The following is a 26,548-nucleotide window of genomic DNA, read 5'->3' as shown; positions in this document are numbered from 1 at the left end:
TCACTAACCCCTGTGATGGTCACTAGCCCCTACACTGGTCGCTAGCCCCTACAATGGTCACTAGCACCTATGATGGTCACTAGCCCCCACAGTGGTCACTAGCCCCCACAGTGGTCATTAGCACCTACGATGGTCACCAGCACCTACGACAGTCACTAACCCCTATGATGGTCACTAGCCCATACACTGGTCACTAGCCCCCACAGTGGTCACTAGCCCCTACAGTGGTCACTAGCACATACACTGGGTACTAGCATCTATGATGGTCACTAGCACCTACAATGGTCACCAGCACCTACAATGGGCACTAGCCCCTACGATAGTCACTCTGCCCTTACGATGGTCACTAGCTCCTACAGTGGTCACTAGCACCTACACTGGGCACCTGCACCTACGATGGTCACTGGCACCTATGATGATCACTAGCCCCCACAGTGGTCACTAGTACCTACGATGGTCACTAACCCCTACGATGACCACTAGCCCCCACAGTGGTCACTAAGTCCTACAATGGTCACTAGCCGTTCCAATGGGGTGAAGGTGGGGTGGGGTGGAAAGGTGATTGTTTGAGGGTGATCAGGAGCAGGAGGCCCCCTCTCCCTCCCCTGCTGCCCAGCCCCCTCACTGACCCTGGAGCTCTGTCCAGAATCTGAGCAATTCGGTCTGACGGAGGTTGCTGGACATGACACCAGCCTGTGCTCAGCTCTGCGCTGTAGTGTGTGCCACGACCCTCATGAACTGACCCACACTGATTTCCTGTTGGGTCTGGCCTGCCTGTTCCTGTGTCAGTGTGATGCTCTGTGCACTTTTACACACAAACTCGCCTGCCCTGCACAATTCCACGTGAATTTCCTGGGAGAGACTAAATTAACGATAAAACTCAGGCTATTTTCGCAGTGGACAATATCCAGGAAATTCACCTCCGATGTTAACAGGATCCAAACCGGTTGGTGAAGTTCAAACCAAGAAACGGCACTTTTCACGAATTAGGAGCAAGACTAGGCCATTCGGCCCCTCGAGCCTGCTCTGCCATTCAATAAGACCGTGATCTGATTGTAACCTCAACCCCACATTCCTGCCTACCCCCTAGTAACCTTTCACCCCACCTTGTTAATCAAGAATCTATCTAGCTCTGCCTTAAAAATATTCAAAGACTCCTGCTCCCACCGCCCTTTGAGGAGGAGAGTTCCAAAGACTCACCACCCTCTGACAGAAAAAAAATTCTCCTCATCTCCGTCTTAAATGGGCGACCCCTTATTTTTAAACAGTGACCCCCTAGTTCTAGATCCTCCCACAAGAGGAAACATCCTCTCCACACCCACCCTGTCCAAGACCCCTCAGGTTTCCATCAAGTCTCCAGCGATCCCTTATTTATACGTGCTCAAAGACAATGAGCACCCGTCACCTGTTTCTCTTAAACCGTAACAATGTAATTGACATGAACAAACTTTAACAATGTAATTGACGTGACATTAACATCTGACCCTCTCGTTGATTGAAGCTAGTCCGAGAGGTCATTATCTACCCATTTCATAGACGCACTATCCTCCGACCAGGAGGCGTCAGCTGTGGCTCAGTTCATAGCACCCTCGCCTTTGAGTCAGAGGGTTGTGGGTTCATGTCCCACTCCCGGGGAAAAAAAAAGTCAAGAACTGTGAGTGTACTCGAAAGAGTTACATCTTAATAAAAAATCCTCCGACCAGGTGATGTCCCACTCTCACTTGTTGGAACTCAGCGGCTGACAACACAAGCCAGCAGCTTATTCTGTAGGTCCCCTGTTCCCTGGCAGGTCCCTGCACCCAAAAAAGGCCCTTAGCTTCCCTGGCATGTTAAACCTGACAGCCTCAGGTAGAATACCTCGCTTCTGGTTAGGGATTGAGGTGGGCTGTGCTGAGTGAGTTGTTGCACTATGTTTTAGCTGGGATAGCAGAGGGCTTCAGCTGATATCTTTCTCTGGCCCCTAGCTTGATCAGATCATATCTGACCTGTCGGTGAAGGACCTGGTGATGCTGGGACAGACCTGCCGCTACTTTCACGAGTTCTGCAGCAATGAAGCCGTGTGGAAACGCATCAGCAGGAAGTTATCACCAAGGCTGAACGGCGAGGAAACAACAGAGGACAGATTCTGGAAACGCGCCTCCATCCTGAACTGTTAGTAACAGCCGAGCTCTCTCACTGCCCACAGCCCAGCGCTTCTAACTTGCAAAGTACGGTCAGCTCAGGAGGAGGCCATTCAGCCCCTCAAGCCTGTTACACAGGAACAGGAAAAGACCCATTTAGCCCCTCAAGCCTGTTACACAGGAACAGGAGGAGACCATTCAGCCCCTCTCGAGCCTGTTACACAGGAACAGGAGGAGGCCATTCAGCCCCTCAAGCCTGTTACACAGGAACAGGAGGAGGCCATTCAGCCCCTCTCGAGCCTGTTACACAGGAACAGGAGGAGGCCATTCAGCCCCTCTCGAGCCTGTTACACAGGAACAGGAGGAGGCCATTCAGCCCCTCGAGCCTGTTACACAGGAACAGGAGGAGGCCATTCAGCCCCTCGAGCCTGTTACACAGGAACAGCAGGAGGCCATTCAGCCCCTCGAGCCTGTTACACAGGAACAGCAGGAGGCCCATTCATCCTCTCTCGAGCCTGTAACACAGGAACAGGAGGAGGCCATTCAGCCCCTCTCGAGACTGTTACACAGGAGCAGGAGGAGACCCATTTAGCCCCTTGAGCCTGTTACACAGGAGCAGGAGGAGACCCATTTAGCCCCTTGAGCCTTTTACACAGGAACAGCAGGAGGCCCATTTAGCCCCTCGAGCCTGTTACACAGGAACAGGAGGAGGCCATTCAGCCCCTCGAGCCTGTTATACAGGAACAGGAGTAGGCCATTCAGCCCCTCGAGCCTGTTACACAGGAACAGCAGGAGGCCATTCAGCCCCTCGAGCCTGTTACACAGGAACAGCAGGAGGCCCATTCATCCTCTCTCGAGCCTGTAACACAGGAACAGGAGGAGGCCATTCAGCCCCTCTCGAGACTGTTACACAGGAGCAGGAGGAGACCCATTTAGCCCCTTGAGCCTGTTACACAGGAGCAGGAGGAGACCCATTTAGCCCCTTGAGCCTTTTACACAGGAACAGCAGGAGGCCCATTTAGCCCCTCGAGCCTGTTACACAGGAACAGGAGGAGGCCATTCAGCCCCTCGAGCCTGTTATACAGGAACAGGAGTAGGCCATTCAGCCCCTCGAGCCTGTTACACAGGAACAGGAGTAGGTTACTCAAACCCTTAAACCTGTTCCGCCATTCAACCAGATCGTATCTAATCCATATCTTAACCAACATTTCCTTTAAGCTGCAGGGGAATAGGCCATGCAGAGCAGAAACAAGCCAAGTACAAGCAGCGGTCCCTTTAAGAGGCACGCACAGCTACAGGCTGATTTTAAAGTGTCTGTGCCATGCACAGTGATGAAAGGCTATAGGAAACATTGATTGTGTTCCAAGTTCTGTAACCCTTAAACCCCTTGCCCCCCAAAAAAATTTAAAATCTCAAGTTTTGAAATTCCCAATTGACCCCCACCCCCACCAGCCTCAACAGCTTTTTTGAGGTGGGGGGGGGGAGAGAGTTCCAGATTCCCGCTCCCCTCTGTGTGATGCTTCCTGACATCACCCCTGAACGGCCGGGCTCCAATTGGAAGGTTCTGTCCCCCGTGTTCTGGACCCTTCCCCCGTGACCAGAGGAAATAGATTCTCTCTGTCGACCCTGTCGAATCCTTTAAACATCTTAAACCCCTCGATCAGGTCACCCCTTCATTCTCTACACTCGAGGGAATACACCGTGGTCTGTGTAACTCCTTTACTGAGATATCATTGAAGAGAGTGATTAGGAGCAGGAATTCCGCCAGTTTCCACTCTCCCCAGCATTGCTGTGCTGAGTGAGTTGTATTGCGTGTTGATTGATGTGTATGGTGCCCCCTCTCTCTCCCTCTCTCCCCCCTCTCTCCCTCTCTCTCTCTCTCGCTGCTAAAGACCTTATGGTTCTGCCACCCCAACAGATACCAAAGGCCTGTTTTTCCAGACATTCGGAGGCCGTAGGAAGACAGTGAGCCGGACGGTCGCCCCTCACCTGTCACACGGATACCGCAAATTCATCCCGACAAAGGACAATGTCTTCATCCTGGATTACAGCGGAACCCTGTTCTTCCTGAAGAATGCCCTGGTCTCCTCCACACTCGGACAGATCCAGTGGAAGAGGGCATGTCGCTATGTTGTTCTGTGTCGCAATGTAAAGGATGTGAGTAAAACCTGTTCCCGCATTGTGAGTCATTGAATAGGAGGGGTTAAACCCTGCAGCAAGTTACAGAGACTCTGCACTCCACACGTATCCACCCACACCCCCACACTCTGCTCCTCCCCACACCCCCTAGGCTTCTGTTTGTTCTGAACAGTGTTGGGGAAGTGGGCTTTTGGTGATTGGGGTTTTCAGTATCAGTCTGGGCATTGGGAGGGAGAGTTTCTTTCCAAGGGAGCAGTAGGAATCTCAAGAGAAAGAGCTCCATTCAATTCCCAATGGCTCATGTACCTGTCCTGGGAGTGTTTGATGGGGACAGTGTAGAGGGAGCTTTACTCTGTATCTAACCCCATGCTGTACCTGTCCTGGGAGTGTTTGATGGGGACAGTGTAGAGGGAGCTTTACTCTGTATCTAACCCCGTGCTGTACCTGTCCTGGGAGTGTTTGATGGGGACAGTGTAGAGGGAGCTTTACTCTGTATCTAACCCCGTGCTGTACCTGTCCTGGGAGTGTTTGATGGGGACAGTGTAGAGGGAGCTTTACTCTGTATCTAACCCCGTGCTGTACCTGTCCTGGAAGTGTTTGATGGGGACAGTGTAGAGGGAGCTTTACTCTGTATCTAACCCCGTGCTGTACCTGTCCTGGAAGTGTTTGATGGGGACAGTGTAGAGGGAGCTTTACTCTGTATCTAACCCCGTGCTGTACCTGTCCTGGGAGTGTTTGATGGGGACGGTGTAGAGGGAGATTTACTCTGTATCTAACCCCATGCTGTACCTGTCCTGGGAGTGTTTGATGGGGACATTTAGTGCCTGATATGTGATGTGGTTTACCCCCCATCAATAACTTTGACAATTCAGTAGATGTAAACACAATGTTTCTTTCTTTTGTGTCGAGGTTATTCTGTGGGGGGTTGATTCATTATATTTCCCACATTTGTTCCCTCCTAGTTTGCAACTGACCCGAGGAATGATACAATATACCGGAAATATTTATACGTGTTGGGTACGAGAGACATTCCTCCCTTGGTGACCCAAGACCCTAGTAATTGCACCCACACTTGTGACTGCGTGGAGGTATATCTACAGTCCAGTGGTCAGCGGGTGTTCAAGATGACCTTTCACTCCTCCATGCGATTTAAGAAGATCAAGTTGGTGGGTCAGGAGACTGAACGATCTCTGCTGTTGTTGACGGGTAGGTACAGGGGGGAACCTGTCTGTTTAACAGTATGTAACCCTGTCATATCAGACTGGCATCTGCGGGAGATGGTGCAAGGGGCACTGCCAGTCCGGTTTTAAACATCTATGCATTGGAGGATGTGTAACACACGGACTGGAGTCTTGGGTTTATTTTCCACCTCCTTCCTCGGTTGTCTTTTCAGGGGAGAGGTCAGATTCTGTCTCCTGTAACTAAAGCCAATTGGAAACCAGGGGATTGGAAAAACACTAACGCTTCCCAGCCAGGGCTGGGGTTACGGGTTAGGGTTTAGGATTAGGATTAAGGTTAAATTTAGGATTAGGGTTAGGGTTAGATTTAGGGTTAGGAGTCTGGTTAGGATTAGGGTTAGGGGTCTGGTTAGGGTTAGGGTCTGGTTAGAGTTAGGGGTAGGGTTAATATTATGGTTAGGGGTTTGGTTAGGGTTAGGAGTCTGGTTACAGTTAGGGCTAGGGTTAGGGTTAGTTTAGGTTTAGGGTTAGGGTTAAGATTAGGGTTAGGTTTAGGGGTAGGGTTAGTGCTAGGGTTAGGGTTAAGTTTAGGGGTCTGGTTAGGGTTAGGGGTAGGGTTAGGGTTATTGTTCGGGGTAGGACTAGGGGTCTGGTTAAGGTTAGCGCTTGGTTCAGGATTATGGTTAGTGTCGGGGTTAAGTTAGGTTTGGGGTAAGGATTCGTGTTTAGGGTTAGGGTTAGGTTTAGGGTTAGGGTGAAGATTAGGGTGAGGCTTGGGTTTAGGGTTAGGGTTAGTGTTTAAGATTAGGGTTAGGGTTAGGGTTTGGGTACACTCTAATATGCCACTGCTGAGAGGCTAAGAGTATTCATCAGGTTATAGTTTATAATTAGTTTGTGTTGAAATGTTACTGGGCCGTTTGACTCCGACAGATACACCAGGTCACAAAGGGTTACTGAGAGTGCTAAGGTGGATAGAGGGAGGTCAGTTACAGATCACCCTGCTCTATTTGACTAGGTGTACAGGCTCCAGATCCTGAATGGCCTCGTCCTGTGCCCATATTCCAATGATTAAGTTCTTTCTGTTACAGATATATACCATTTCCATAAGAGCTACAGCAGAAAGGAGCTTATTTTCAACACAAAAGTTGGAAGTTTTTGAAACAGGAGCAGGTCACACTCCAGTCACCTGCAAACTGGATAATTCCTGTCATCCCTCTCCTAGAAACATCTTAAACAACTCCATTAGATTACCCCTTAACCTTCCATACTCCAGGCAATACACACCAAGGCTGTGCAACCTCGTAATCCTCCCCCACTCACCCTCCTCAAACACACCCTCCCCCCAACACACCCTCCAACACAACCCCCCCCACACACCCTCCCCCCAACACACCCTCCCCGCCGCCCCACACCCTCCCCCTTCCTCCTCCCCCACCAATGTCGGTATCTCCTTCCTGAGTTGCGGGGCCCAGAACTGAACCCAGTTACTCCCGGTGGGGTCTGTCATTGGTACTTTCAAAAACTCACCTCCCGCGACCCCACAACCAACACCAGCCCCACCCCACAGTGTCCCACTGCCTGCAGGCTGTACATTGGTGAACAGGCTCGACAGAAAGAATTCACCCTGTTATTTGGTTTTCTGTAGACGATGGCAAGATTTACAGTTTAACAATCAATGAGACCCAACTGGACCAGCCGAGGTCCTACACCGTCCAACTGTCCACACGGAAAATCACCAAATGCCTCCCTCACATCACCATCTCGGAGGTACACTCCAACCAGAGCAGTGCCCTCTACATCACAGGTAATTGGACAGGCTGGGTCTGTACCCATTGGGGTTTAGGAGCACGAGAGGGGATCTTATTGAAACATATAAGATCATGAGGGGGCTCGACAGGGGTGGATGCTGAGAGGATGTTTCCCCTCATGGGGGTATCTAGAACTAGGGGACACAGTTTCAGAATGAGGGCTCTTCCATTTTAGATGGAGAGGGCGGGAGAGGAACTTGGAGTGGGAGGGGAGGGATCCAGTTGTTGTTGTCCACGTTGGTACCGATGACATTGACAGGACCAGAAAGCAGGTTCTGCTGAGAGAATTTTGACCAGTTAGGAGCTAAATTAAAAAGCAGAACCTCCAAGGTAATAATCTCGGGATTACTATCTGAGCCATGGGCAAACTGGAAAAGGGTAAATAAAGTCAAGGTGTTAAATGCGTGGCTCAGAGATTGGTGTGGGAGGAATGGGTTTCAGTTCATGGGGCACTGGTGCCAGTACTGGGGTAGGAGGGAGCTGTTCCAGTGGGACGGGCTTCACCTGAACCATCTGGGACCAGTGTCCTGGCGAATCGATAACTAGGGCTGTAGAGTGGGATTTAAACTAAATAGAGGGGGAGAGAGGGTTCTGTAGAGGGGATACATAGGCTTACAAAGCAAAAGGATATGGCAGCATTGCAGGGCAGCTATTTAGGTAATGATACCCAGAGTGTGACAGGAAGGGACTGGGTGTACAAACATAAAAAAAAGCAGCAAATAGGGTCAAAGGGGGAAAAAATGGTAGAAAGGCAAAATTAATGGCTCTTTACTGAAATGCATATAATATTCAGAACAAAATAAATGAATTAACATCACAAATAGAGGTTAAAGGGTATGATCTTAAAGCCATTACTGAGACATGGTTACAAGGAGGTCAAAGCTGGGAACTAAATATTCAGGGGTATGTGACTTTTCTAAAGGACAGGCAGGAAGGAAAGGGTGGTGGGGTAGCTTTGTTAGTGCGGGATGGAATAAGTATGATAGCAAGAAATGATCTTGGATTGGAAGATGTAGAGTCCAGATGGGTGGAGTTAAGAAATAACAAGGGGAGGAAGACACTGGTGGGAGTCGTCTATAGGCCCCTGACAGTAGCTATACTGTAGAGAGAATAAATCAGGAGATAATGAGGGCATGTAAAAAAGGCAGTACACTAATCTTCAGTAGGTCTGAAGATTAATGTACTGAAATTCTCTACTCTTTACTTCTGAAGAAGAGTCATACGGACTCGAAACGTTAACTCTGTCTTCCTCTCCACAGATGCTGTCAGACCTGCTGAGTTTTTCCAGGTATTTTTGATTTTGTTTCAGATTTTCAGCATCCGCACTATTTTGCTTTTACATTAATCTTCATGTATGTTGGGAAAATCAAATCAACATTCGTGCCTCACAAGTGCCAGGCAATGACCATCTCCAACAAGAGAGAATCCAACCATCGCCCCTTGATGTTCAATGACATTACCATCACTGAATCCCCCACTACCAACATCCTGGGGGTTACCATTGATCAGAAGCTGAACTGGACCAGCCATATAAATACTGTGGCTACAAGAGCAGGTCAGAGGCTAGGAATCGTGTGATGAGTAACTCACCTCCTGACTTCCCAAAGCCTGTCCACCATCTACAAGGCACAAGTCAGGAGTGTGATGGAATACTCTCCACTTATCTGGATGAGTGCAGCTCCCACAACACTCAAGAAGCTCAACACTGTCCAGGACAAAGCAGCCGCTTGATTGGCACCCCATCCACAAACATTCACTCCCTCCAACACCAACGCACAGTAGCAGCAGTGTGTACCATCTACAAGATGTACTGCAGGAATTCACCAAGGTTCCTTCGGCAGCACCTTCCAAACCCATGACCACTACCATCTAGAAGGACAAGGGCAGCAGACACATGGGAACACCACCACCTGGAAGTTCCCCTCCAAATCACTCACCATCCTAACTTGGAAATATATCGGCCATTCCTTCACTGTCGCTGGGTCAAAATCCTGGAACTCCCTTCCTAACTGCACTGTGGGTGTACCCACACCACAGGGACTGCAGCAGTTCAAGAAGGCAGCTCACCACCACCTTCTCAAGGGCAATTAGGGATGGGCAATAAATGCTGGGCCAGCCAGCGAAGCCCACATCCCGTGAATGAATATTTTAAAATTGGCAGAGGGAGCCAAGAGCAACAACTCTTAGAATGTATTTCCTAGAACAATATGTTGTAGATCCAACCAGGGATCAGGCTATTTTGGATCAGGTATTCTGTACTGTGGCAGGTTTGAGAAATGATCTCAGAGTAAAAATCCCCTAGGAAACAGTGATCATAATATAGTTGGATTTAGCATTCAGTCTGAGAGCGAGAAACTTGGGTTGGAAACAACTGTGCTAAAGTTAAATAAGGGTAATTATATTGGAACGAGGGCAGGGTTGGCTGGAGTGGACTGGGAAAGGAGTTTAGCAGAAAAGACAGTTGATGAACAATGGCAGACATTTAAGAAAATAGTTCCTGACTCACAACAAAGATATATCCCAGTGAGGAAGAAGGATTTTAGAAAGGGAATGAACCAACCATGGTTAACCAAGGAAGTTAAGGATAGTATCAAATTGAAAGAAAAAACATACAATGTGGCAGAGATTAGTGGTAAGCCAGAGGCTTGGGAAAGTTTTAAAAACCAACAAAAGATGACCAAAAAATAATAAAAAGGGAGAAAATAAACTTTGAGGGTAAACTAGCAAGTAATATAAAATAGACAGTAAGAGCTTCTTTAAATATATGAAAAGGGAAGAGAGAGGCCAAAGTGAACATAGGCCCCTTAGAGAATGAGACAAATAATAATGGGGAACCAGGAAATGGCAGAGGAGTTGAATAAATACTTTGCATCAGTCTTCATGGTCAAAGACACTAATAGCATTCCAAAAATACTAAATAATCAAGGGGCAAAAGGAGGGGAAGAAATAAATACAATAACTATCATTAGAGAAATAGTACTAGGGAAACTAAAGGCTGATAAGACTCCTGGACCTGATGGGTTACATACTAGGATATTAAAGGGAGTAGCTACAGAGATAGTAGGAAAATCCCAGAAGATTGGAAAACTGCCAATATTCAAAAAGGGAGGGAGACAAAAAACTAGTAACTATAGGCCAGTTAGCTTAACATCCGTCATTGGGAAAATGTTAGAGTCTATTATAAAGGATGTAATAGCAGAGCATTTAGAAATGCATAATATAATCAAACAGAGTCAGCATGGCTTCATGATGGGGAAATCATGCCTGATAAATTTATTAGAATTCTTTGAGGAGGTAACAAGCAGGATAGATAAAGGGGATCCAGGAGATGTAATATACTTGGATTTTCAAAAGGAATTTGATAAGGTACCACACACAAGGCTACTTAATAAGATAAGAGCCCATGGTGTTGGGGGTAGTATATTAGCATGGACAGAGAACTAACTAATTAATAGAAGACAGAGAGTTGGGATAAGGGTGGCATTTTCAGGATGGCAACCTGTAACTAGTGGAGTGCCACAGGGATCAGTGCTGGGGCCACAATTATTTACAATATATATTAATGACTTGGATGAGGGAAGTGAATGTAGTATCGCCAAGTTTGCGGATGACACAAAAATAGATGGGAAGGCAAGTGGTGAGGATGACACAAGGAGTCTACAGAGGGTATAGACAGGTTAAGTGCAAAAACGTGCCAGATGGAATATAATGTGGGAAAGTGTGAGGTTATGCACTTTGTCAGGAAGAATAGAGGAGCTGAATATTATTTAAATGGAGAAAGACTGCAGAAAGCTGCAGCACAGAGGGATTTGGGGGTCCTCATGCATGAATCCCAAAAAGCTACAAGTTCAGCAGGTAATAGGGAAGGCAAGTGGAATATTGGCCTTTATTTCAAAGGAAATGGAGTATAAAAATAGGGAAGTCTTGCTAAAACTATACAAGGCATGAGTTAGACCACACCTAGAATACTGTGAACAGTTTTGGTCTCCTTATCTAAGGAAAGATATACTGGCATTGGAGGCAGTCCAGAGAAGGTTCACTAGGTTGACCCTGGGTATAGAGGGATTTTCTTATGAGGAGAGTATGTAGTCAATGGATTTTAGAAGAGTGAGAGGCGACCTTATTGAAACATATAAGATTCTTAGGGGGCTTGACAGGGCAGATGCTGAGAGGTTGTTTCCCCTTGTGGGAGAGTCTAGGACCAGAGGGCATAATCTCAGAGTAAGGGGGCACCCATTTAAAACAGAGATGAGGAGGAATTTCTTCTCTCAGAGGGTAGTGAATCTGTGGGATTCTTTACCATAGAGGGCTGTAGAGGCTGGGTTGAGAGAGGCACAAAGATTGTCCCACATTCTGTGCAGAGACTGAGTTTCAGGCCAGGGGCTCAAACCATGTCTAACACCCTGGGTGAAGGCTACCTTGTCCCGTTCCAGGGTGTATCCCAGAGCAGGATTAGTGTAAACTCTGGGTATCATGTGTAGGACACGTAGGGAGGAAATACGAAATACACAAGAGGAAATCTGAGGAAGGATCGAGACCTCGGGGAGCAGTGTAGTCACCTGTCCTTAATCCTATAACAGATTTTCCTGGCTTCAGTGGGGAAATGTCTCACCTCTAGTCAGGGGGTCGGGGTTCAAGTCACACTCCAGAAACTTGAGCACAAAATGTAGGCTAACATTCCCAGTGCAGTCCGCAGGGAGTGCCGCACTGTCAGAGGGTCAGTACTGAGGGAGTGCCGCACTGTCAGAGGGTCAGTACTGAGGGAGTGCTGCACTGTCAGAGGGTCAGTACTGAGGGAGTGCCGCACTGTCAGAGGGTCAGTACTGAGGGAGTGCCGCACTGTCGGAGGGTCAGTACTGAGGGAGTGCCGCACTGTCAGAGGGTCAGTACTGAGGGAGTGCCGCACTGTCAGAGGGTCAGTACTGAGGGAGTGCCGCACTGTCAGAGGGTCAGTACTGAGGGAGTGCCGCACTGTCAGAGGGTCAGTACTGAGGGAGTGCCGCACTGTCGGAGGGTCAGTACTGAGGGAGTGCCGCACTGTCAGAGGGTCAGTACTGAGGGAGTGCCGCACTGTCAGAGGGTCAGTACTGAGGGAGTGCCGCACTGTAAGAGGGTCAGTACTGAGGGAGTGCCGCACTGTCAGAGGGTCAGTACTGAGGGAGTGCCGCACTGTCGGAGGGTCAGTACTGAGGGAGTGCCGCACTGTCGGAGGGTCAGTACTGAGGGAGTGCCGCACTGTCGGAGGGTCAGTACTGAGGGAATGCCGCACTGTCGGAGGGTCAGTACTGAGGGAGTGCCGCACTGTCGGAGGGTCAGTACTGAGGGAGTGCCGCACTGTCGGAGGGTCAGCACTGAGGGAGTGCCGCACTGTCGGAGGGTCAGCACTGAGGGAGTGCTGCACTGTCGGAGGGTCAGTACTGAGGGAGTGCCGCACTGTCGGAGGGTCAGTACTGAGGGAGTGCCGCACTGTCGGAGGGTCAGCACTGAGGGAGTGCTGCACTGTCGGAGGGTCAGCACTGAGGGAGTGCTGCATTGTCAGAGGGTCAGTACTGAGGGACTTTCAAATGAAACATTAACTCAGGCCCTACCTCCCTCTCAGATGGATTTAAATGATGGCACCAAGTGAAATATAGGTAATTAGCAGAGTTCTCCCTGCAATTCTGCAGCTGTTATTTATCCTTCAACCAGCATCACATTTATCTCATTGAGTTAGTGGGAGCTCACTGTGAGACAGTCACTAATAAATCCAGTGGGGAATTCAGGAGAAACTTCTTCACCCAGGGAGTGGGGAGAGTGTGGAACTCACTCCCACAGGGAGCGGTCGAGGTGAATAGTTTAGAGACATTTAAGGGGAAGCTGGATAAACACATGAGGGAGAAAGGAATAGGAGGATATGGGGATAGGGTGAGATGGAGAGGGGGGGTGGGAGGAGGCTCGTGTGGAGCAGAAAGACCAGCACGGAGCAGATGGGCCGAATGGCCTGTTTCTGTGCTGGAGACTCAGGGTAATATTTTGAAACGGCCTCCTACTGTAGATATTCAGCTGGTTAAAGTTCTGTGAGTACAGAGGAGGAGGTTTGACAAGTTCGAGCTGAAAATTAGTTAGCAGATGACATTTGACGCTCTCTGGCACTCTCCCTATCCTAACAGCTGGATTTAACTTATTTCAAACCAATGGAATGCAGAGTCCATTAGCTCCGTGGTAAATGAATGTTGTCTCAGATCCTAGTCAAATGCCAAGTATTGTCCACTAACTTCATGTGAACTGGCGTCAGGAGTGAGTTCATGTTCGTATCTCTCCCATGAGTTAATCAAAACCTCTAAGGGTCAGGCACCAGGTCAGAAACAGCTGAGACAAGTCCTGGGTTAGGAAGCCTGTCAATTATCAAGTGGAATCATTCTGCTCAACTCCAACTTTTAAAATAGAACAACAGAAATCCGAACCGAATGGAAAAATATTTAGACCCAGGAGCAAAGGTTAAGTGTCCGAAATGCTCCTGGGTACAGGAGGCACAACCCCTCGAGTTCACGGTGAATATTGGCTGGACCTGAGCATGTCCAAAGCTCCTTGAGCCAATCCCTTAATCTGGACATGTTCAACTGACAGAGTATTGACTGACCATTGGTCAAGTGTCCTGTAAACTTTGACCTCTCATTTTGTACTGGAATTTGAGTTGCAGATTCTGGAGCTGTTTATTTGGAAGTCCACACAGCCGGTGTTTATCGAGACCTCTTCGGGACTCTTCATGCCTTCGACCCCTTTGACCAACAGATCCCACTGGCCCTGGCTCTTTGTTCCAAGGTAAAGACCATCCCTCAACCTCCTCCAAAACATCATCGCAATAACCTGGAAACTGGGTGTAAATCCACAGCATCACCAACCCGATTGTTCATCTCATCACATCATCCTCACTCCCCCAACTCCACACCCCCACCCCCCCCCCTAAACAGCACACCCCCCCGAATCCACACACTCCACACCCCCAAAACACCCCCCCCACAAAACACCACCCCCCCAACTCCACACTCCCCCAACTCCACACCCCCCAACTCCACACCCCCCCAAACTCCACACACCCCCAACTCCACACACCCCCAAACTCCACACACCCCCAACTCCACACACCCCCAAACTCCACACCCCTCCCAACTCCACGCCCCCCAACTCCACACACCCCTAAACTCCACACCCCTCCCAACTCCACACCCCCCCAACTCCACACACCCCCAAACTCCACACCCCTCCCAACTCCACGCCCCCCAACTCCACACACCCCCAAACTCCACACCCCTCCCAATTCCACACCCCCCACCCAACTCCACGCACCCCCACCCAATTCCACACACCCCCAAACTCCACACCCCGCCCATCTCCACACCCCCCCAACTCCACACACCCCCAAACTCCACACCCCTCCCAACTCCACACACCCCTAAACTCCACACCCCTCCCAACTCCACACCCCCCACCCAACTCCACACCCCCCACCCAATTCCACACACCCCCAAACTCCACACCCCGCCCATCTCCACACCCCCCCAACTCCACACACCCCCAAACTCCACACACCCCACCCAACTCCACGCACCCCCAAACTCCACACCCCCCCCAACTCCACACACCCCCACCCAACTCCACAGCCCCCCAACTCCACACACCCCCAAACTCCACACCCCTCCCAACTCCACACACCCCCACCCAACTCCACACACCCCCAAACTCCACACACCCCCAAACTCCACACACCCCTCCAATCTCCACAGCCCCCCAACTCCACACACCCCTCCCAACTCCACACCCCTCCCAACTCCACACCCCTCCCATCTCCACACCCCCCCAACTCCACGCACCCCCAAACTCCACACCCTCCCCAACTCCACACACCCCCACCCAACTCCACACCCCCCCAAACTCTACACCCCCCCAACTCCACACACCCCCCCAACTCCCCCCCACAACTCCACACACCACCCCCCCCCAGCTCCATGTACCCCTCCCCTATCTCCGCACACCCGTCCTCCATCTCCGCACTCCTTTCCCTCAACTCTGCACAGTTTCTCTCCGTGAGCCTGCACCTCTCCCTCCACCTCCGTTAGCTCAGTACCCCCCGGGCACTATCCTGGTGTCACTCTCTTATGGTCTTTGTCCCAATATTCCCCCTCCTTTGCAGGAGGTCCTGGGTTTCACAGGAGTTTCGATCCCGCTGCAGTCACCTCCCCCTCTGCTCTCTCGCCAATTCTCCACGTCTGTCTGTGGGTTTGAGTTTAGCTGCTCGACTCTGTGAGGACATCACTGCCAGTCCTTGTGTCTTTCAGCAACACACTCTTGGACTCTAGTTGGGAGCGGGAGGGCCCAGCTGATTTGCCCCCTCCTAATTTGGGGAACTGAGGCCAATTGCAAGACACTGGGTGTCGGAGGGAAGTGGGAAGGGAGTCGGAATGGATCCCGGCTATTCCCCTCAGCGCCTCGATCTGTCCTTTCGCTCCCTGTTTAGTGAGTGTTGATCCCAGGGGTCGGTCAGTTCTGGGGTAGGACATGATAACACAGCCACAAAACCTCTCCAATGTCTCTCCACTGATCACTGCTGTCAGGAATATCCTTGCAGGTCATCAGCTGCTCCTTGGGATACAACCATCTGGGATTGGTGGATGAATTTGGCCGGATTTTCATGCAAGGAAACAACCGTTATGGACAACTGGGAACAGGAGACAAGATCGACCGAGGGGAACCCACTCTGGTAACCGTCAGCCTCTCTGTTAGCACCATCCACTTAGCAAACTGTACATGGCTAGGATTCAAAACGGAGCAGAATTTATCTGTTAGTCAGATTGTGTTAGCATCTAATCCCCGTGCTGTACCTGTCCTGGGAATGTTTGATGAGGACAGTATAGAGGGAGCTTTACTCTGTATCTAACCCCGTGCTGTACCTGTCCTGGGAGTGTTTGATGTGGACGGTGTAGAGGGAGCTTTACTCTGTATCTAACCCCGTGCTGTACCTGTCCTGGGAGTGTTTGATGGAGACGGTGTAGAGGGAGCTTTACTCTGTATCTAACCCCGTGCTGTACCTGTCCTGGGAGTGTTTGATGGGGACGGTGTAGAGGGAGCTTTACTCTGTATCTAACCCCGTGCTGTACCTGTCCTGGGAGTGTTTGATGGGGACGGTGTAGAGGGAGCTTTACTCTGTATCTAACCCCGTGCTGTACCTGTCCTGGGAGTGTTTGATGGGGACGGTGTAGAGGGAGCTTTACTCTGTATCTAACCCCGTGCTGTACCTGTCCTGGGAGTGTTTGATGGGGACGGTGTAGAGGGAGCTTTACTCTGTATCTAACCCCGTGCTGTACCTGTCCTGGGAGTGTTTGATGGGGACAGTGTAGAGGGAGCTTTACTCTGTATCTAACCCCGTGCTGTACCTGTCCTGGGAGTGTTTGATGGGGACATTGTAGAGGGAGCTTTACTCTGTATCTAACCCCGTGCTGTACCTGTCCTGGGAGTGTTTGATGGGGACAGTGTAGCGGGAGCTTTACTCTGTATCTAACCCCGTGCTGTACCTGTCCTGGGAGTGTTTGATGGGGACAGGGTAGACCGATTTCTCTACCTTTATTGCCCCTGAACTCTCTCCTCCTTTACCCCAGTCAGACATTCATTTTCAGAGGAGAGAATAACCCATTTATTATTAGAACTAAATGTTCAACCTCACACTTACCTGTAGTGAGATTCATTTACCAATTACATGCTCAATCTGCAAGTTTACTAACGTCTGGATGTATTTTGTCAGTCTTCCTCTGTATTCACTGCACCTCCCAATTTGGTATCACCTGCAACTTTTGGAATTGTTTTTCTGATTCCCGAGTTCAAAGCGTTGGTGTAAATGCTGAAGAATAACGATCCCAGCGCTGATCCCTGTGGACCACCTCTTCTCACCTTTCACCAGTCTGAGCCCGTATTAACCCCACTCTCTGTTTGCCATTGTGTGGCCAGGTCGCTGGCCATTCTGTCACTTGTCCCCCACTCTGCACACGCTCCGACCTTCATCACGAGTCTATCTTGTGGACCTTTCCGGAAGTTGCCGCGGATCCAGATTCACACCTGCACAGGCTGGCAGCCGGGATTGAGGTCTCCCTGGGTTGGAATCTATCCAAACCCTGAGTTGGGCGTGGAGCGCCCCGGTGGGATGGGCGAGGGGGCCGAGGGGGTCAGGGTGAGGGTCAGAGAGCCAGGTGGTTACCATCTGCTTCTGATGGGGTGGGATGCGGGGGAAGGGGAGCAGAGGCAGAGGGAATCATGCCTCCCCCACCCGACCGGAGGCTTTCACGTGGTGAAGATGTTGTGACAACCTTTGACCCGGAAGCAGTACAGCAAGAAAAATGTGTGTGGAGTCTGTAATTGTTGATAGGAATATTTGAAAGGGACTCTTTAAGTGTTTGCTTCAGTTGTAAAGGGAACAATTCTTGGATAATAAGAAATAATGAACCATGTGACATGGAGATCATTGGCCTGGAAGCAGTACCAACAGGAAGGAAGTTAAGACCAGAAGCCGTATGACTGGCAGACACAAAGGAGAGCTGGAGGCAGAAGGTGATCAGCGCACAGATGCAGACACAAAAAGGTGCTGCAAGTGGACATAGTTATAAACCTCTGGTGTGTTTCAGGGTAAGCCAAGCTCACTATAAAGAGGTCGGTCTTCTTTTTGGCAGTAGGAAGAAAAATAGAATTCCAGAACCTCTTAGGGAGGCGATATACCAGCGAGCTAAAAGCGACTGATCCTAAAAGTGGTGTGAGTAGCTGAGGCATGCAAGAGAGATTAGAGTTTGGTATCAGTACCAGTTCATGAACCAGGTTGGTTGGTTGGTTGAGTAGGAGCTGTGGAAAGGGAGAGAGGGTTTGTAGACGTGTGCCTTTTTGGTGTTAACTGTATCTGGGGATCTCGGATGGACTACAGCTGCCTGGTGAACGTGACTCGAGAGCCTAATCGATTGGGTGGGTAAGTAGGAGATCCTGTGTAGTAGAGGCTGACTTGGAAAGACTGTGAGTTTGCAGGTGGTGCCGGGAGTGACGTGACTGTGTGAGCTGTATCATTGTTATATCGACTATCTGGAGTGAGATTCACCTTTTTACTGAAAGCCGGTTAATTCGAGTGTAATTTGTGTTGGTTCTGATTTGTGTTAAATTAAAAGGTAGAAAAGGTGTAATCCTGTTGGTAATCTCTGTAACTGGGGCTCATACAGTGAATTTGGTGATTTTGGTTTAGGGTTTCCCCACACGGATCGGGACAATGATGCTGCGATGGGTCGTGGAGATTGTGCTTGGCCAGCGAACACCCACCCACCCACTGGGGGATCTGTGTGTGTGTGTGTGTGTGTGAGTGTGTCAGTCTGTGTGTGTGTGTGTGAGTGTGTCAGTCTGTGTGTGTGTGTGTGTGTGAGTGTGTCAGTCTTTGTGTGTGTGAGTGTGTGTGTGAGTGAGTGAGTGTGAGTGTGTCAGTCTGTGTATGTGTGAGTGTGAGTGTGTCAGTCTGTGTGTGTGTGAGTATGAGTGTGTCAGTCTGTGTGTGTGTGAGCGTGTCAGTCTGTGTGAGTGTGTCAGTGTGTGTGTGTGTGTGAGTGAGTGTGAGTGTGTCAGTCTGTGTATGTGTGAGTGTGAGTGTGTCAGTCTGTGTGTGTGTGAGTGAGTGTGTCAGTCTGTGTGAGTGTGCCAGTCTGTGTGTGTGTGTGTGTGTGTGTGTGTGTGAGTGTGTCAGTCTGTGTGTGTGTGACTGAGTGTGTCAGTCTATGTGTGTGTGTGTGTCAGTCTGTGTGAGTGTGAGTGTGTCAGTCTGTGTGTGTGTGTGTGTCAGTCTGTGTGAGTGTGAGTGAGTGTGTCAGTCTGTGTGTGTGTGAGTGAGTGTGTCAGTCTGTGTGTGTGAGTGTGAGTGTGTCAGTCTGTGTGAGTGTGTGTGTGTCAGTCTGTGTGTGTGTGTCAGTCTGTGTGAGTGTGTCAGTCTGCGTGTGTGAGTGAGTGTGTCAGTCTGTGTGAGTGTGTCAGTCTGTGAGTGTGAGTGTGTCAGTCTGTGTGTGTGAGTGTGTCAGTCTGTGTGAGTGTGAGTGTGTCAGTCTGTGTGTGTGAGTGTGTGTGAGTGTGCGAGCGAGTGAGACGTCAGGAAGGTGTGAGCTGCTCCTTTCTCTGCTTTTAAAGGTCACTGTCTGTCCTTCCAGGTGCCATATCTGAAGAGGCCAGTGGATATCTGGTGTGGGCTGAACCATTCCCTGGTCCTGTCCCAAGTCAGCGATTTCAGTAAAGAGGTTCATGGCTGTGGGTGCGGAGCTGGAGGGCGACTACCAGGTTTCCCGAAGGGCAGCGCATTCTTCGTCAAACTGTACGTTCAGGTAAGCACTGAGCACGGGCTCTCCACAAGGAGATGTGGGCGTCGCTGGCAAGATCAGCATTTATTGCCCATCCCTAATTGCCCCTTGAGAAGGTGGTGGGTGAGCTGCTGCCTTCTTGAGCCGCTGCAGTCCCTGTGGTGTAGGTACACCCACCGTGCTGTTAGGGAGGGTGTTCCAGGATTTTGACCCAGTGACAGTGAAGGAACGGCCGATATATTTCCAAGTCAGGATGGTGAGTGGCTCGGAGGGGAACTTCCAGGTGGTGGTGTTCCCATGTGTCTGCTGCCCTTGTCCTTCTAGATGGTAGTGGTTGTGGGTTTGGAAGGCGCTGTCTAAGGAGCCTTGGTGAATTCCTGCAGTGCATCTTGTAGATGGTACACACACTGCTGCTACTGTGCGTCGGTGTTGGAGGGAGTAAATGTTTAAGGTGGTGGAAGGGGTGCCAATCAAGCGGGGCTGCTTTGTCCTGGATGGTGTTGAGCTTCTTGAGTGTTGTGGGAGCTGCACTCATCCAGGCAAGTGGGGAGTATTCCAGCACATTCCTGACTTGTGCCTTGTAGATGGTGGACAGGCTTTGGGGAGTCAGGAGGTGAGTTACTCCCTGCAGCATTCCCAGCCTCTGACCTGCTCTTGTAGCCACAGTATTTATGTGGTTAGTCCAGTTCAGTTTCTGGTCAATGGTAACCCCCAGGATGTTGATAGTGGGGGATTCAGTGATGGTAATGCCATTGAACATCAAGGGGCGATGGTTAGGTTCTCTCTTGTTGGAGATGGTCATTGCCAGGCACTTGTGTGGTACGAATGTTACTTGTCACTTGTCAGGATATTATCCAGGTCTTGCTGCATTTGGACATGGACTGCTTCAGTATCTGAGGAGTCACGAATGGTGCTGAACATTGTTGTTGGATTCAATACTGAGGGAGTGCCGCACTGTTGGAGGGTCAGTACTGAGGGAGCGCCGCACTGTCGGAGGGTCAGTACTGAGGGAGTGCCGCACTGTCGGGGGTTCAGTACTGAGGGAGTGCCGCACTGTGGGAGGGTCAGTACTGAGGGAGTGCCGTACTGTGGGAGGGTCAGTACTGAGGGAGTGCCGCACTGTCAGAGGGTCAGTACTGAGGGAGTGCTGCACTGTCGGAGGGTCAGTACTGAGGGAGTGCCGCACTGTCGGAGGGTCAGTACTGAGGGAGTGCCGCACTGTCGGAGGGTCAGTACTGAGGGAGTGCCGCACTGTCGGACAGTCAGTACTGAAGGACTGCCGCACTGTCGGAGGGTCAGTACTGAGGGAGTGCCGTACTGTCGGAGGGTCAGTACTGAGGGAGTGCCGCACTGTCGGAGGGTCAGTACTGAGGGAGTGCCGCACTGTCGGAAGGTCAGCACTGAGGGAGTGCCGCACTGTCGGAGGGTCAGTACTGAGGGACTGCCGCACTGTCGGAGGGTCAGTACTGAGGGAGTGCCGCACTGTCGGAGGGTCAGTACTGAGGGAGCGCCGCACTGTCGGAGGGTCAGTACTGAGGGAGTGCCGCACTGTGGGAGGGTCAGTACTGAGGGAGTGCCGCACTGTGGGAGGGTCAGTAGGGAGTGCCGCACTGTGGGAGTGACTATAAGGACTCACTGTATTGAATGTAAATCACTTTGATGCATCTTGAGGTTGTGAAAGTCTCTGTATAATTGCAGGTTTTATTCTCTGCCCCACCCCCAGGTCCCTCATTGTACCAAGCTGCTGTGCTCCACCCGCGAGTGCCTCTACATGCTCTCCTGCTACGACATCAGCGACGTGTTGGTATTCCGGGAACTCCCCTCCACCAAGGTGCGGTCCCAGTGTGTCGACTCGGAGATGGAGGGGACCCGCATGTGTGCCCACTACCTCAGCCAGCTGGAGGACTGCAGCAACCTGGGGGAGCAGATGGAGAAGATGAAGGAGATTATTAACCAGATGGGGCTCTGCAGCTACCAGAAGGACTTCCTGCAAGAGGCCATCAGCACCCTCCAACGCTCGACTGGGGGCACCGTGGCTCTGGCAGCCCGGGACAGTGCACTGTGACCCCCGCTCCCACCCCTAACTCTCACCCTCCAGCAGGGTTACCCCGGAGCACAGTCCCACACTAATGTATGGATATTTACTACGTTTAAACCTACACAGGCAAAGCTCCAAGAATTCAGGACTTTAATTTGTGTTTTTATGGCAATAAATTGCATTAATAAAACAGACAGGAACTAACTGGGTTTGTAGCTGAACATCTCCTGAGTCCATGTATGTTTCCAGCACGTGGGCCCCTTGCTCAGGTCACCCACCCAACCGGGGGGGTGAGCGAGTGACTGGTTAGTGGAGCCCCAGTCACAGGCTGTCATCCCCAGAGGAGCCTCCCTCCCTGTGCCAGACAGTGGCCCCTCAGCAGGCCCTCTTCCCCCCCGAAACCACCTCCCCCACCCCCCCACCCCCCGCCACAGACCCACCCACCCACCCTCGCTGCAGCCGCACCCACTCAGCCCAGAGAGGGAATCAGTCATGACCATTCTCATAACAGTGCTGAGGGATCTGTTCACCTGTCAATCCCCATCCTCTCCCCCGCCGCCCCACCCAACCCCCTGGGCTCTCGTTCCGGCCCCCTGCCTGGCCAGGCGCCCGCTCATTGTCCGTCTGTGTCGGGGAGTGGAGCGCGAGATGGGAGTTATACTGTGAAAAGGAATAATGCAGTACCACACTGCCACTTGCTGGGGGCTCACTGTAACTGCAAGCGGAACAATTTCTCCCCCTTGGCCCTGTCATCTTCCGGCTCTGGGCTCCTGCCGTGCGGCCCCCGACTCCTGACCCCGGTCCCCGCTAATGCCTGCTATTCCACCGTGGGGTGAATTGCAGTTTCCAGCCCCCCCCTTTGTCTGATACCCTCCCACATTCTCACCTCCTGTTGTGATGTCGCGACTCAGAATGCCGAGAATCTGAATCAAAATATTAGTTTTCAACAGGACGGAATGTTCCAGAACCTCCCACCGGCCCCCACCTCTCGGGGAGGAATCTGTTCACCGAGTCTTCTCCGGGTGTTTATTTCTGAAGCTGTTGTGCTGCCGCTTTCTGAGGGCGGCTGAAGGTGAGCAGGGTGGAGCGAGGGGGTGGGTATGGGGGTGGGGGGTGGGTATGGGGGTGGAGCGAGGGGGTGGGTGGGTATGGGGGTGGGGGGTGGGTGGGTATGGGGGTGGGTGGTGGGTGGGTATGGGGGTGGGGGGTGGGTATGGGGGTGGAGCGAGGGGGTGGGTGGGTATGGGGGTGGGGGGTGGGGGGTGGGTGGGTATGGGGGTGGGTGGTGGGTGGGTATGGGGGTGGGGGGTGGGTATGGGGGTGGAGCGAAGGGGTGGGTATGGGGGCGGTGGGGGGTCTGTCACCCCAGGGTCGGGCTGGGTAACCAGGACAGTCCCCAACTCGGGGGGAGGAGCTACCACACCCCTTACCCCCACCCCCACCCCCCCACCCCCTGCCCCTCCCGCACCCCGGGCTGCTGGGGTTAGGGAGGAGAGGTGTCCCCGTCCCCTGCCCAACCTCTTAGGGAGAGGTTAAAGACCCCTGAATGGAAAGGCGGGGGTGGGGTGAGGGGTGGGGGTGAGGGGGGTGTGAGTTCTCCTTGGTGCTCAGGGGGGGTGGGGGGTGGGTGGGGCCAATATTTATCCCCCAACCAACCAGATATTTTTTAAAAACCTGGTCATGTTCTGTGTGCAAATCGGGACATCAGTGTCCGGTCCGCACTTTGGAGAGTTTGTCACCAGCTGTGAAGCACTAGGCGCTAGACAAATGTACTTTTTCTACTCTTCGTTCACATGGGGCGTGGGCGTCGCTGGCAGGGCCCAGCGTTTGTTGCCCATCCCTAATTGCCCTCGAACTGAGTGGCTTGTGATACCATATCAGGGGGCAGTTCAGAGTCAGCCCCATTGCTGTGGGTCTGGAGTCACATGTAGGGCCAGACTGGGTAAGGACGGCAGATTTCCTTCCCTAAAGGGGCATTAGTGAATCAGATGGGTTTTCAGGACAATAGTAATGAGATGGTCACCATAACTGAGATCAACGTTCAATTCCAGATCGATTGAATTGAACTTTCAGGAGCTGCTGTGATAGGATCGGAATCTGTGCACTCCAGAGTATCACACTGGGCCTCTGTGTGCTCCAGAGTATCACACTGGGCCTCTGTGTGCTCCAGAGTATCACACTGGGCCTCTGTGTGCTCCAGAGCATCACACTCGGCCTCTGTGTGCTCCAGAGTATCACAATGGGCCTCTGTGCGCTCCAGAGCATCACACTGGGCCTCTGTGCGCTCCAGAGTATCACACTGGGCCTCTGTGCGCTCCAGAGCATCACACTGGGCCTCTGTGCGCTCCAGAGCATCACACTGGGCCTCTGTGCGCTCCAGAGCATCACACTGGGCCTCTGTGCGCTCCAGAGCATCACACTGGGCCTCTGTGCGCTCCAGAGCATCACACTGGGCCTCTGTGCGCTCCATAGCATCACACTGGGCCTCTGTGCGCTCCAGAGCATCACACTGGGCCTCTGTGCGCTCCAGAGCATCACACTGGGCCTCCGTGCGCTCCAGAGCATCACACTGGGCCTCTGTGCGCTCCAGAGCATCACACTGGGCCTCTGTGCGCTCCAGAGCATCACACTGGGCCTCTGTGCGCTCCAGAGCATCACACTGGGCCTCTGTGCGCTCCAGAGCATCACAATGGGCCTCTGTGCGCTCCAGAGCATCACACTGGGCCTCTGTGCGCTCCAGAGCATCACACTGGGCCTCTGTGCGCTCCAGAGCATCACACTGGGCCTCCGTGCGCTCCAGAGCATCACACTGGGCCTCTGTGCGCTCCAGAGCATCACACTGGGCCTCTGTGCGCTCCAGAGCATCACACTGGGCCTCCGTGCGCTCCAGAGCATCACACTGGGCCTCCGTGCGCTCCAGAGCATCACAATGGGCCTCTGTGCGCTCCAGAGCATCACACTGGGCCTCTGTGCGCTCCAGAGCATCACACTGGGCCTCTGTGCGCTCCAGAGCATCACACTGGGCCTCCGTGCGCTCCAGAGCATCACACTGGGCCTCCGTGCGCTCCAGAGCATCACACTGGGCCTCCGTGCGCTCCAGAGCATCACACTGGGCCTCCGTGCGCTCCAGAGCATCACACTGGGCCTCCGTGCGCTCCAGAGCATCACACTGGGCCTCCGTGCGCTCCAGAGCATCACACTGGGCCTCCGTGCGCTCCAGAGCATCACACTGGGCCTCCGTGCGCTCCAGAGCATCACACTGGGCCTCCGTGCGCTCCAGAGCATCACACTGGGCCTCCGTGCGCTCCAGAGCATCACACTGGGCCTCCGTGCGCTCCAGAGCATCACACTGGGCCTCCGTGCGCTCCAGAGCATCACACTGGGCCTCCGTGCGCTCCAGAGCATCACACTGGGCCTCCGTGCGCTCCAGAGCATCACACTGGGCCTCCGTGCGCTCCAGAGCATCACACTGGGCCTCCGTGCGCTCCAGAGCATCACACTGGGCCTCCGTGCGCTCCAGAGCATCACACTGGGCCTCCGTGCGCTCCAGAGCATCACACTGGGCCTCCGTGCGCTCCAGAGCATCACACTGGGCCTCCGTGCGCTCCAGAGCATCACACTGGGCCTCCGTGCGCTCCAGAGCATCACACTGGGCCTCCGTGCGCTCCAGAGCATCACACTGGGCCTCTGGGTTATTACTCCAGTGATATTACCACTGCTCCATTATCTCCCCATTAAATCTATGTTTGCAATGACAGGCCCGGGTCTCTGGAGTGAGACTTGAACTCGGGGCTTCCTGACTGGGAGTTGGAAATGGGACCCCCACTGAGCCAGGGTCCTGGTGGCTGGAGAGGGGCAGGCGGTGGGTGTGGCGGGTAAATTGGGTAGTGGGTGGTCACTCAAGAGCATTTCATTGCCCCCATGTAACGTTTGCTTCTCTCTTTCACCCCCCCTCACCCCCCCCAAACCCCCCCCCCCCTCACACCCACTCCCCACCCCCAACCCCCTACCCAACCCCCAACCCACCCCCTCACACCCACTCCCCCACCTCACTCCCCCCCACCCCCCACTCCCCAACCCGCTCCTCCGCTCCCCCCCCACCCCCCCACCCCTCCTCCAATCTGGCCGCTCAGATGGAATTTGTGACGGGCTATCGCGATCACCTGATCGATTTCTCGGAGCTGCTATTCCACTGGTACAGGAAGTACGTGACGGAGCGGGGACAGGGAGAGGGCGAGGCAGAGGGCTGGTGCCGGAGGAAGGAATGTGCAGTGAGGAAGGTCCCGGCAAATGGGTCACTCTGGACCCTCCACGTTATCCGGAACTCCAGGACTGCGCTAACGGTGGACAATCCGGCCCAGCAGATCCACGAGCGGTTTTACAACGACGAGGCCCTGACCCTCCGGGACCTGGGCAAATACATCAGCCTCATCAACCTGGAGGAGGAGGAAGAGGAGGAACTGGGTATGGAAATCACCGGCCTCGGCTGGTCTGTTAGTTAAACTGGTTAACTATCACTCTCCACTACTGACCCATTAGTTAAACTGGCTAACTATCACTCTCCACTACTGACCCATTAGTTAAACTGGTTAACTATCACTCTCCACTACTGACCCATTAGATAAACTGGTTAACTATCACGCACCACTACTGACCCATTAGTTAAACCGGTTAACTATCACTCTCCACTACTGATCCATTAGATAAACTGGTTAAATATCACTCTCCACTACTGACCCATTAGTTAAACTGATTAAATACCACTCTCCACTACTGACCCATTAGATAAACTGGTTAACTATCACGCACCACTACTGACCCATTAGTTAAACCGGTTAACTATCACTCTCCACTACTGACCCATTAGATAAACTGGTTAAATATCACTTTCCACTACTGACCCATTAGTTAAACTGATTAAATACCA

At 52.1% G+C, this 26,548-nt stretch overlaps 2 protein-coding genes across 2 annotated transcripts in view; both read left to right on the top strand.

The window, feature by feature from the left end:
- Positions 1-21,648, top strand: part of LOC144674687 (F-box only protein 24-like) — a 41,275-nt gene extending 19,627 nt beyond the window's left edge. The window contains exons 3-10 of the mRNA XM_078535927.1: positions 1,965-2,151; positions 4,039-4,277; positions 5,222-5,465; positions 7,083-7,241; positions 13,925-14,046; positions 15,851-15,982; positions 19,437-19,607; positions 21,307-21,648. Of these exons, the coding sequence (XP_078392053.1) occupies positions 1,965-2,151; positions 4,039-4,277; positions 5,222-5,465; positions 7,083-7,241; positions 13,925-14,046; positions 15,851-15,982; positions 19,437-19,607; positions 21,307-21,648 (1,596 nt within the window). The remainder of the gene's footprint in view (positions 1-1,964; positions 2,152-4,038; positions 4,278-5,221; positions 5,466-7,082; positions 7,242-13,924; positions 14,047-15,850; positions 15,983-19,436; positions 19,608-21,306) is intronic.
- A 4,106-nt stretch (positions 21,649-25,754) lies between these two features.
- Positions 25,755-26,548, top strand: part of LOC144674689 (zinc finger MYND domain-containing protein 15-like) — a 29,537-nt gene continuing 28,743 nt past the window's right edge. The window contains exon 1 of the mRNA XM_078535928.1: positions 25,755-26,085. Within this exon, the coding sequence (XP_078392054.1) occupies positions 25,755-26,085 (331 nt within the window). The remainder of the gene's footprint in view (positions 26,086-26,548) is intronic.

The sequence above is a fragment of the Cetorhinus maximus genome, unplaced genomic scaffold, assembly GCF_964194155.1.
Source record: "Cetorhinus maximus unplaced genomic scaffold, sCetMax3.hap1.1 HAP1_SCAFFOLD_752, whole genome shotgun sequence".
NCBI lineage: Eukaryota > Metazoa > Chordata > Chondrichthyes > Lamniformes > Cetorhinidae > Cetorhinus > Cetorhinus maximus.
The sequence above is the reverse complement of the archived record's forward strand: the minus strand, read 5'-3'. Positions and strand labels throughout refer to the sequence as shown.